We start from the raw sequence: 12,893 nt of genomic DNA, 5'->3' as shown, positions 1-12,893 counted from the left end.
TGCTACACTGACTTGGTAAGCCAAACCCCTTGCAAACGCCTAGATTCCCTTTTTGCTACACTTAGTCACCCATAAGGTTGGCCCTAGATAGCCCTATGGGAAGGGTGCATGTATGTAAAAGGTAGGACATACATCTTTATGTGTTACATGTCCTAGTAGTGACAAACAGCCTATTTAGTTTCTCATTATTGTGAGTGCTGCTCCTCTCATAGGATTGCATTAGAAATTCTCTTCTATATGTCTAAGTGGTAATTTCTGATCTATAAGGAATAGCGTGGGCATGTTTGGAATGGTAGTGAAAAATCGTGCTTAATGGTGTAGGTGGATTTTTACATTTCTATTTTAGAAATGACACTTTTAGAAAGTGGGCATTTCTTTATGCTTATAACTTTGAAGCTTTGTAGCATGGCTCCGATCCATGCTTAGGGAAGGGTGATAAATTCACTTTTTTGTGCATACTCCCCAGACAGTCATCCATGAGGGAGGGTTGGGTGGGACAGGGTTACGTCTGCATACTGATGGTTTTCTTGGGCTAGTAGAGAAGGAGGTGGGGCACACTTTACACCTGAATAGGCTGTGTGCTGTACTCACACAAAGGGCTTGTTTACCCCCCACTGATGTCTGGAGCCAGGGTAGAGGAGAAGGGGAGCTAATGGAACTGGTCAGATCTGGCTGGAACCTTCTCCCATCTTCTAGAAGAGGGTCATTTTGAGTACACGTTGAGGGGCTGTAGCCATTTTAGAGCACTTTCGGAACTGGGACTGAATGTCTGTTGGAAGGACTGATGAGCTGCAAAAGGACTCATCTGGACTGCTCTTCTGTTTGTTGCCCTGCTGCCTGGTATCTCCTGAATGGCAGAATTAACTTGTCTGGATTGCTTTCCTGCTTGTTGCCTGCTGCCAGCTGTTCTGTGACTAGGGGTCCCCAGGCCCTGTGGAACTGCTAGGAGGAACCATCATTATTGCCCTGATGTGCTGGCCTGCCAGCTTTGTCCCATCTGTAAGTGTTTTCCAGGGGCTCCCTGGCTACCCCTGCTCCCTCAGACCTTCTGCACTAGGACAACTGTTGTGAGGATCTGAGGCTGATCAGTTTGTCTGCCCACGTCTGTGCTTGGGTAGTACTCCACCCCCATTCCAGCTGGAGCAATTTCCCAGTCTCCATAAGTGCAGTGAGCGCTTTATATTTTGACTTTTACAAGTCATCTCATGGACAGGCTTTAGTGAGCACTTTGGCTTCCATCCACCTGGTAAGCATCGTTTCTTTATCCTGCAGAGTGTGGTGAGCGCTTCAGATCCTACAAGTTGTAGCGTGGGGAAGTGCTGTGTGTGGTGCAGCGCATGGAGAGCACTCTGCCCTCTGCAGCACCCCTCCTGCCGAGGAGCCATGTACCTGGCAGCTTGAAGATCGGGGAGAGGCTGTGCTGTGGATACCGGCTGCCACTTCACAGGATTGTAGTGAGTGGGCAGCCTCCTACACATTTTCACTATGGAGGAGGGGCCAAGTGAGGTGTCCCCCCACCACAGATTGCGACCACTGTGATTCCCGCTGCACTCCTGTAATGACCACCTTATTTGGAAAGCTGTTTTGGCCAGCAACCCTCAGGAGGAACTCGGCACACCCGGAGACTACCGTATTGTGTATAGTAGGTGTGCAGGGGTGCCTGTGGCCTATGAGGTCTGAGGAGGGACTCCCCTGCGATCCTCTGTCATGTATGTGCCCCCCCCATCTACTCACCTTAGGCCAGGCCCAGAGGGGGCACTCCCTACTGAGCTATGCGATCTCCATGGCGACACCCTAAAGGGAGGCATTGGGTCCCGTCCGTGAAGTGACAGTTTAGAACATATGAGGAGCACAAGTACTTTTGTGCTCTACTTAGCCAACATGTCTCCAAAATATTCACAAGGATCACCATAACCAATATCATTGGAGCGAAGGGTTTCTGTGCCCACATGGACTTATTAGGCCTGACGTCCCTGGTGAAATGTTTTGTTTTCTGCATTAATTATGATAATTGGCAATATATGTGTTATATTTCTAACCTAATTGCTGCATACTATGCCCTGACATCGTGGTGCCCATTGTTTTAGATGACCACAGTATCAGGAAGACAAGTAAAATGTCAGTGTTTGCCTAATATGCACAATGGTTATCAGATACCATCATTTAGTAATGGTTTATATGTACAACTTTAATGATCCATGTTCCTTTGGAGTATAACTTTTTATATAATATACCATTCCTATTTTATAATTTCCTGTGTGGAGATTGTTTTGTGGTGTATCTATTATGTCATTGATGTGACTGTGTTGCACAAATGCTTTACACATAACCTCTGGGCATAAGCCTGACTGCTCTGTGCCAAGCTACCGGAGGTGCGCACAGGCATTCTTTGGTGTGTAACTGGCTCACATTGACTAGAGTGGTGGTTTCTGCCTGGCTTAGGTGCATAACCTAGCCAAACAGAAACCCCATTGCTAACATACATGAAGAATTTGGGCAGTGCAAAACCACACAATACCATATGACTCCTAAATTCATACCATGCAATAGCACACCCGCAGCACAATCTAAAAATATTCCACTCAAGACACCATTCCACGTCACTCCACACAATCTAATGTCAACTCAATTTCACACCATACTACATGACACCTCTGTACGAGTCCTCACCAAAGCATGTGCAGAGGCATCTACACCACACACTACTAAACCACAGCACACCAAACTAGAACACACAACATCCCTGCCAACATTTTGTCCTCATTACACTGTAGCACCATGAGACGTGAGATATAAGCTGCCCTCTGTTGGGATACAGTACTCCTGTAGCACTCAAACTATATGTCAGAGACCTAATCTTAACTAAATCCAAAGTTGGTCATTTGTGATCTGTTTCTAAATTGGTTGCATGACTAGTGACTTTGTTAAACACATATGGCATAGCAGAACTAATTGGTAAGGCCCATCACAGTGGTCTCTGCATGAAGCAGGCTACTTTTATAGTGCCAAAGATGAGAATAACGTAAGAAATATTTAGGATATACATCACACACAGCCTCAGAGACAAGCTGGCAATCATGGTATAATAATCATGAGATATAAAGTCAATAGGTGAAACAAAGACAGTACAGTGCACAAAATGTGCTGTATTTCTCAAAGCTATTTAAATTTGAGGCAAGCACTCTAAGCACCCGATGACTGTCAATAGCTATATCTGATCATACTAAAAACGTATGTATGTCCATTACACCCAGAATAAATCAAATGAGATGTAATATTGCATAGAAGATTTCAACACACATCTCATATATATATTTTAGCCTTTCATACATGGCGAGCAGATGTTTGACAGGTTAATAATCCTAGAGAGATGTGCAAAAATGATTCCTCTTAGCAGGATTATACTAATTCTTGGCCTGAAAGTGAACTACTAGACATGTATCAATTCAAATAAATAAAGTGTACAAATATAAAAAAGCAAAAGTGAAAATGTGTACATTTTTTCTATTTGGTTGTGAATTACACAGCATATTTCAATATTTGAGCATTTGTTTAGTGTATTCTTTTTTTGCATTTCTGTGTATTGATTTAAGGTATAAATCATAGAAACTGCTGATGCCAGGGGCACCTGTCTTCCAATAATGACACAGTGGGGTTGTGTTGATTCCAGTAATGATTCAGTGCAGGTCCACAGAACTCAAAAGGTTAAGAACCACTGACATAGTTTATATTTAAGTAGCTTCCTTTAATAAAAGTGTACAGATATATATACAGAACAGTGGTTCTAGGGATTAGACATCAGCATTATCAAATAAGGTAAAGACATTTATAACATTAGTTCCAACAGTATCATAAACCACAGGACGTCCATCAGAACATGGATGTTGGTTGCATATCAGAGAAGCCATTCAGAACATCATTGGTCTATGGCACAATTATGATCCACTAACACAAGCAAATAAAATTTGCCAGAAAAAGTCAATGCAGGAATAATAGTAGACACCTGCAGCTACCAATTAATAGCAATTAGCCAAACAGTAGGTCATTTATTGCCATTTAAACTTTAAAAGGGAGAATTTGTCCTGTTGGTTAGAAATAGATAACATTATTTCGCCATTGAAAAGGTATACCAAATTGTATTCCATCAAATATGTAGAGTTGGTGAATTAGCCTTTTTCCAAGAAATATCTATGATTAATTTATTAGTGAGTTCAAAAGTAAAAGAAGGTGTCACCAAAATGGATTTTAAGTGATTATGGATCTCATTCCGCGATCTCTGATCAAACATCTTAGAAGGTGAAGTGGGGCTGTGATAAACAGCAAGCTCCTAAGTATATTTTGATGATGTTAAGGAGAGACTTTAGAGTTATGCCTTAGGATGGGTGTGTTTATTTAATAGGAGGCCTTCCTTTGTGCAGAGTCTTTAATTGCAAACTACCACACACATTATTCAGCTCAGAGGGGAAATTTCAAATTTGACTGTTCCACATTAACAGAGGCAAGGAGGTAAACATTGCCTAAAAATGCCTTGCTTGAGCTAACCTTTCCACAATAATGGTGCCTTGAATGTAGCATATACTAATATTTCTGTTATTTCAAATGAAGGCAATTTAATCATCTAAATGTTTCTACCTGTCCGAAACAGAATTCACGGTCAGGGGTGCTCCAACCAGCTCCATAGAAGTGCTAAGGGAAAAGGCTATGTCAGACCAGATGCTATGGATATGCGATGCACAGGGACAGATCTTCTGGTCTCTAGCAGGATTCGAGGTGGGTGGGAGAACGCACATGACTCACCAACACTTCTGCATAACAACATAATGCTGAAACACAGACTGGAATTCCTTAATGTAATTAATCAGGAATATTTGTTGAATAATATATATGATGATAATCTTAATAGATTAGGCATATGTTACGTTAGCATACAATAAACACTATCATAAAATACTAAGGTTTAAGTATTTGTTGATTGTGAGAATCCAGGGGAGATATCCTCATTTTTACCATGTAAGTACTTCTCAGGTAGGTCTGTGGGATGCCTATTCTATACAATATATCCAAGCAGCCTCTAGCTACCATTATCAGAGGTTTTAGCATTTCATCATATTTTTACATGGATGATATGTAGCTTTGTTTGCCTTTTCATTCTGCCATTGGGAAAAGTAACTCATTGATGAGCTTCTCTTTGGATGTCATTCACCACTTTGGGTAAAACCTCCTTGGAAATGGTTCAGAACAACACTAAGGGCCTGATTTATATTTCGGTGGATGGGTTACTCCATCACAGTGGTGACGGATATCCCACCAGCTGAAATATAAATCCCATTATTTCCAATGGAAGTTATATTTCGGCGTTTAGGCTATTACAGAGTAACCCACCTGCTGAAATCTAAATCAGGCCCTGAATCTCTCTGGCCGCTGGCCCTGGATACTCTTCCTACACCTGCCCTAAAAGTAAAGACCATGGTCGTCGTCTTTGATCAGGATTTTTCTTTTAGAAGCAAGATCAGCGCAGTAGTTCTTATTAGTGTTGTCTACCATGAAAGACATTTTTTCCATCTCAGTAGAAATCTGTGGTGGTTGTGGGTGTATGTCTTCTAGGCTGACTCTTTACAAATGCCTGTTATTTGGGACTACTGTCATAATCCTTGCAAAATAATCAGAGTATATTGGCTCATCTGGTCAGACACAAAAGTCTACCAAATTTCCAAAGACAAAAGGGCAGGAATGGTTTCCTGTTTCTTGGGGAGTAGTATTTAAAATGCTATGTACTGTCCACTGGGCTTCCTTTCAGCAGGTCCTACATTTGTTACGGAAAGGTTAGATCCCTTTTAGTGGTAACAATTTCTTCAATTGAGTGGTCAGTCCCTTCTCCAAAACCACACTTGAAGCATGCTGGGCTAGGGGTAGACCTTTTTTTTTATTGTCCCCAGGCTGTAGAACTATATTACTCTTTAGATGCATACAAAATTAACCATTTGTCCTCCTGGAGGGCTCCTATGACCCCGCTTTTCTGGCAGTTTTTAATTTTGTTATTTCTTATCTGGTATGCTTTAGTGTGTGGCCTCCAATTATTCTAGCTTCAAGTAACCAAATAGTAACAGTGAAGTCCATAAATTCCTTTTCCTAAATGTGTTCCTTCTTTATATGAAAGCTTCTTGATCTGACTGCATCATGATGAGTTAGATATTCTGTACTAGACACATGACCAAAATGTCTCAAGTAGTTTTTTTAATTGTCTAGTTCTCAAGAGTTCAGATAGAGCAGTTTTCTCATTATTCCAGGTTCCTACATTGAAAGTAACCCATGTGTTATGTGAACCTCTGCATCGTAAGAGTTTCCACAGCAGGGATAAGGCTAAGTGCAGCCTTCCCTATTCACATATCAAAGATTTAATTTTAAACGTTCATACTGTTGATTTTCTGCCATTAAGTCTTCCCACACTCAGAGATATGTTTGTATGAGTCAACAAATCCTGGGCAAAGTTAGCATTTACAAATACCTTAATAAACAGTGAGGGATAAAAAGAAACACTATAAGGCCTGAAAGCTCTGTCCAAATAATGATGACATTTTATACCATTGTTGGGGGATGGGCGGGGTGAATGATCACTTTGTGCTTTTTGATCAGGAGAAGATAATAAGGAGGAGATTCTTACTGTTGCTCCATGGTCACTCGAATTTTAGAAAATAAGGAACAAAAATGACATATTGTACATTTGATTTAAACATAATTGAGAGCCAATTAGAAGGAAGATTATTCAACCTTCGTGCTAAAGAAGTGTCCTGGGTAGGCTGGCTTGATTTCGTTTCTTCAAGACTTTATTAATTGCAATGTAATAATTGATAGTGAATCAATGTAGAAGGTTGACTTGACCAAGGTCGTACAGTGAAATTCCGCACATCAAGGATTCCTTAAAACTACAATAAAAAGATAGTGTATGTAATAATAATGTGCACTTCTATTACCTGCGCAATGTAGAAAAGATGTGCAGAGGAGATTTCACTTTCTTGTCAGATATTTTCTTGTGCGGACAATTAGATTTTTCTTTACTTTGTTTCCACTGCTGTGTTACGAATGTCTGCATAATCCTGCAAATTAAAACACATCTCGGTTAGTTTGGTAAAGTCAGCACAACAAGGGTTCCACACAAAAAAACTACCACGCACTATTGACCCTGTGGGCTATGGAGAGAAACCTAATTAACCACTTTGCTGTGCTTCGCAATCTTAGCAAAGTATATTTCTAAATTATTAGGAAGAGAGTGATCTATGTATATGCTATGAGTATGGAACTGAATTGCACATAACGTACATGCATATCACCTAGGATGTCTTTAGTGCAAAGGTTATCGTCAGAAAAAGCAAAGGGTCTCTTGAGTGAGAGGTCCTCTTGCATAAAAGCTCAAACGCCTAATCCTCCCAGAAGGCTGGCAGAAGAGAAGAGAACATAGGTGGTCATTCCGACCCTGGCGGTCATGGACCACCAGGGACGGGGACCGCGGGAGCACCGCCAACAGGCTGGCGGTGCTCCCAAGGGCATTCTGACCGCGGCGGTACAGCCGCGGTCAGAAATGGAAAACCGGCGGTGTACCGCCGGTTTTCCGCTGCCCTGGGGAATCCTCAGCTGCGCCGCCATGGGGATTCCAACCCCCATACCGCCATCCTGTTCCTGGCGGTTTTGGCCGCCAGGAACAGGATGGCGGTATGGGGTGTCGTGGGCCCCTGGGGGGCCCTGCAGTGCCCATGCCAATGGCATGGGCACTGCAGGGGCCCCCGTAACAGGGCCCCACCATGATTTTACACTGAAAATCGCGACGGGTGCACCCCTTCCACTCCGCCGGCTCCATTCGGAGCCGGCATCCTTGTGGAAGGGTGTTTCCCGCTGGGCTGGCGCGTGGCCTTCTGGCGGTCGCCCGCCAGCCCAGCGGGAAACCCAGAATACCCACGGCGGTCTTGTGACCGCGCAGCGGTATTCTGGTGGCTCCCGCCGGCCCTGCGGATACCGCGGCCGGCTGGAGTCAGAATGACCCCCATAGTTGTTTAAGGGGAAACGTGCACTCTTGCAGACAATAAGGTGAGACGTTTCTGCAGGAATTCCGTCATTTCGACAAATTTCCATAATGAAGATAGCCATCCTGACAAAATCAAAATACATAACCCTCGTTCCAAAATGACATGCAAATGTTAAATGGCGACCTGCGGGGCTACAAAAGTTACAAAGCACTTCAACTGCATGATAAACAGCAAATTACATTTACACTTAGGGCCTGATTACAACTTTGGAGGAGGTGTTAATCCGTCCCAAAAGTGACGGTAAAGTGACGGATATACCACCAGCCGTATTACGAGTCCATTATATCCTATGGAACTCGTAATACGGCTGGTGGTATATCCGTCACATTTGGGACAGATTAACAACTCCTCCAAAGTTGTAATCAGGCCCTTAGTGTTCGACTTTTTATCAGGTTATTTATAACATAGAAAATAATGGCCAGTAAAGAGCATTAGAAAACAAGCTTGGCCAAAGTTAGGTTTAGCTTTTGTAAACGTCATGCACAGAGAGGCACACTGTAGGAAGCTGGCTCTGTATATACTATATCAAAGTGAAATATAGCTTGCACAGAGGCTTAATAGAGGCTAAAGTAGATAATACTAATGCTCACTTTTCTGCTAGTGTGGTCGAGCAGTTAGGCTTATCAGAGGGTAGTGCAAAGCATTTGTTGTACACACACAGACAACAGAAGAAGCACAAACTCAATGACTTATCTCCAGACCAATGGTTTTTATATAGCAAAAATATATTTTCTTAATTTATTTTTAGAACCACAAAATTCAGGTTGCAGGTAAGTACTTCAATAGATATGTATTTCACACATGTATCTACAGTATTTTGTTTAAAAACGATAAGTCATACAGTTTTTGAAATATTGGCAATAATCTGTTTTAAAAATGGACACTGCAATTTTAAGAAACCGTTCCTGGGGGAAGAAAAGTTAGATCGATTTGCAGGTAAGTATTCGGCTTACAGTTTTAGTCTCCAGGTTTCAGGAAGTACACCAGTTGCGGTTCAAGTTAACCCAAAACACTCACCACCAGCAAAACGGGGCCGGTCGGGTGCAGAGGTCAAAGATGAGCAAATTTAACGTTGGCTCCTATGGAGACAGGGGGGACTTGGAATCAGGCCTGCCTGCAGGTAAATACCTTCAGCTCGGAGGATAGATCAGGGTGGATTAGAGGAGCACTGGAGGGGGGGCACTAGTAGGTACCCAACATACACCCTTAGGGGCACAGTGGCGGCTGGGTGCAGGGTGCAAACAGGACGTCGGGTTCCCAATACTGGTCTATGAGGGGATCCTTGGGGTCACACAGATGCTGCAGGCGAGGCTCAGGGGGTCAGATCGGGCTGACCACCGGATGGACGATGAGGAGGGCAGCTTCTGAACAGAGCTGCACCAGAGGGCAGATTCTCCAAGGCCTGGGGCTGCGGGTGCAGTGGTCCTTTTAGGTGTCTGATATCTTCGTCCGGAGGTTCGCGGTCAGGGGGGTCCTTGGGATTCCCTCTACAGGCGCCGTTGTGGAGGGGTGGAGAGGTCAACCCAGAGTGGGCACTTGCTCGGAATCGCCTGGGTATCCTCTCTAGCTGGTTGGGCCACCTGGACACGGGCCGTAGGAGTCACGTGCATAGTGGTTAGGACTCCCACATTCAGAGTGAGGTTGGAGTCCTTAGTTGTTGTTTCTTCTTTGGACAGGGCTGCTGTCCACAGGTGTTCTTGGTTCTTTCAGGTGCAGAGCAGTCCTATGGAGCTTGGCAGAGATCGCTGGTCCCGCCGGATGCGTCGCTGTTCTTTTGCAGGTTCTTTGAATCAGGAGACAGGCTGGTAGGGCTGGGGCCAAGTCAGCCAAGTCAGTTTTCCTTCTTCTCTGCTGGGGTTTCAGCTTAGCTGTCCTTCTTCTTCTTGTCAAGTTGCCAGGAATCTGGTGAGCTAGTTCAGGGAAGCCCTTAAATGCAAGATTTACGGGTGTTACAGGGGTTAGAGGGCCGTAGCCAATGGCTCCTGTCCCTGAGGGTGGGTACACACTTCTTCTATCCACTCCCTTTGTGGAGGGGGACACAGATCTTACCCTATTGGTCCCTGTCCTCCAAACTAAGAGGGAGGATTCTGCTGGGAGGGGGTCACTTCAGCTCTGGACACCTTAGGGGTGGTCCCAGCTGAAGTGGTCACTCCTCCTTGTTTTTCTTAAGGTTCCTGCCAAACTTGCCGCCAAAAGTGGGGCTTTGTCCCGGGTGGTGGGCATCTCCACTAGATGGGGACACTGCAACACGAGGCCTGAGCCTTTGAAGCTCACCACCAGGTGTTACAATTCCTGCAGGGGCGAGGTGTGAAGCACCTCCACCCAGAGCAGGATTTGTTTCTGGCCTCCAATAGCACAAAGGCCCTCACCCCATGGGGTCAGAAACTTGTCTGGTAGTGGAAGGCTGGCACAGACCAGTCAGCCCTACACCAGAGGATTGGGTAAAATATAGGGTGCATCTCTAAGATGCCCTCCGTGTGCTTTTTAGTATAAATCAAACACTGGCATCAGTGTGGGTTTATTGTGCAGAGAAGTTTGATTCCAAGCTTCCCATTATTCAGTGAAGCCATTATGTAACTGTGGAGTTTGTAATGACAAACTCCCAGACCATATACTTAATATGGGCACACTGCACATACAATGTCCAAGATTCGTAGACACTGTAGGGGCATAGTGCTCAGGCAGCTATGCCCTCACCTGTGGTATAGTGCACCCCGCCTAAGGGCTGTAAGGCATGCTAGAGAGGTGACTTACCTATGCCAAAGGCATTGTTTTGTGGGCATGGAGCCCTGAGGGGGATGCTATGTCGACTTTGCCTTTTTTCTCCCCACCAACACACGCAATCTGCAATGCTGTAGCCCCTAGGGACCCTCCCTGGCCACAGGGCCCTTGGTACCACTGGTACCTTTTACAAGGGACTCATCAGTTGCCAGAGGTGTGCCAATAGTAGAGACAGTGGTACATTTTTAGGGAAAGAACACTGGTGCTGGGGCCTGGTTAGCAGGATCCCAAGCACATTCTCAGTTAAGTCAGCATCAATATCAGGCAAAAAGTGTGGGGTTTTGGAGGGGGGTCACTGCAACAACTGCCAGTTTCCTATCATAAAAGGGAAACATTGTAAGAATGAAAAATGCATACATACATGCAGACTGAGCCACAAAACTACACAAATGTATAAAACATACAAGATGCCTACAGACACTAAAATAAACAAAGCTACAAAGCAGCTGATTTAAATATTTGCGGACAAGTTACTACGCCACAATTGTGACAGATATTCCGTCTGCCGAAATGGAATTTAGTTTTCGGCAGACGGGATATCCATCACTGTTGTGTTGTCTAAATCAGTCCCAAAATGTAGATATGGAAACCCATGCACACAGTGGAGTAACAATCCTGACACAGGCAACACAGTGCGGACGGCCCGAGCTCCAGGGGGGCCCCTCAGCACAGTACACCATGCACAGATGGTGGGCCCCTGGACTGAAAGGTCCTGACTGGGCCAGTAGGGTATGGGGGGCTTTCATGTACTTTGCAGGGGGGAACACCTCAAGTTTTGTTACCCCACTGCATCCAAACAGACTGCAGACGAAAAGGCACATATACACACGTGGACTAAGTATATCCAAGGAACAAGCATTGCAGAACAATGGATAGGTGCATGGATTATCAGCGAGTAAAGGTCTATAACGTGCGTTACAAAAGACTCTACAGATTTTGGGTGGTCTGTTTTTGATTGCAAGCACAAAAGTATGTCCCCTCGTGCACTGTGAGAATTATTTGATGGTTCCCCATTTAAATTCCATTCCTTCCGCATGACCTCAAAGGAGACCAATCACAAAGCTTGCAATTTCACATCCTGCCTCAAAGTATCTTGTTGTAACAGCAGTAGGACGTCGAAAAATACACTAAATTGACCCTGAGCCAAAATTAAAAAATCATGATCTTGTCCTTAATCCTTGCAAGCATCAGAAAATTGAAGAATATTAGGCTGGGAAATTACAGTAAAAGTGGACTTGGGTCAGATATTAGGCTGCCAATCAGTGATGCTAAGATTCCAAGCTGTCTCATTACTGCTCCAGAAAATAAAGACGTAATAAAATGGGAGAAATAGGTATTATCCGCATTTTACAGTTGACATTCTCATTATCTGAAGATAAGAATGAGACAATTAAATGCAGGTTTAGTTAAGAGTTATGTGTATTTCCGGTAATAAAAGACACTGCATGTACCAAGTCAGAAATTCACAAACAATACAGAGGAGAAAATACAAAGTTCTAAAGCTGTGAAGACGACGACGTTTGATATTGCTCTAGCACACGGTGCTGAATTCTCAAAACTTTAAATGTCATCTATTTTAACTCATTGATTCTCATAATTAGTATTCAAATTCTGCTCAGACCCAATGGACTTTACAGTAGTCAAGAAAACAGTGAAAAAAGAAGAATAAAGAGAAACATAGATACTGGCTGTGGATCCTGATTGCCGCAATATGAAATGGTCTCTTATATAAACTTGAATTTTGAATTTTTACCAGGAATTCAAAGTTCACAAATTTGCACCTACAGAAGCAGGAGTAGTGTACTGAAAGAAGACTAAGAACAGTGGTATAATAAGCTATAAGCAGGAAATGTGTGCGCCCACCTCATATTCATCAGCATGGATCTCCTATGGGTCTGAGGAGGACTGCACAAAAAGATAGCACTGAAACATGTATACTGATTATGGCAACACCAGCTTCCTCAACATGGTGCGAACAGAGGAGCTAGATGATGAATCTCATAGGAAGAATCACAAGAATTAGAGACAGAATTT

General features: G+C 43.8%; 1 protein-coding gene across 1 annotated transcript in view; it reads right to left on the bottom strand.

Annotated features, from left to right (window-relative positions):
• PARP8 (poly(ADP-ribose) polymerase family member 8) overlaps positions 1-12,893 on the bottom strand; it is a 636,820-nt gene that overhangs the window by 303,365 nt on the left and 320,562 nt on the right. Inside the window, exon 11 of the mRNA XM_069221607.1 lies at positions 6,972-7,094. Coding sequence (XP_069077708.1) covers positions 6,972-7,094 — 123 coding nt within the window. The remainder of the gene's footprint in view (positions 1-6,971; positions 7,095-12,893) is intronic.

The sequence above is a fragment of the Pleurodeles waltl genome, chromosome 1_1 (genome assembly GCF_031143425.1).
Source record: "Pleurodeles waltl isolate 20211129_DDA chromosome 1_1, aPleWal1.hap1.20221129, whole genome shotgun sequence".
NCBI lineage: Eukaryota > Metazoa > Chordata > Amphibia > Caudata > Salamandridae > Pleurodeles > Pleurodeles waltl.
The sequence above is the reverse complement of the archived record's forward strand: the minus strand, read 5'-3'. Positions and strand labels throughout refer to the sequence as shown.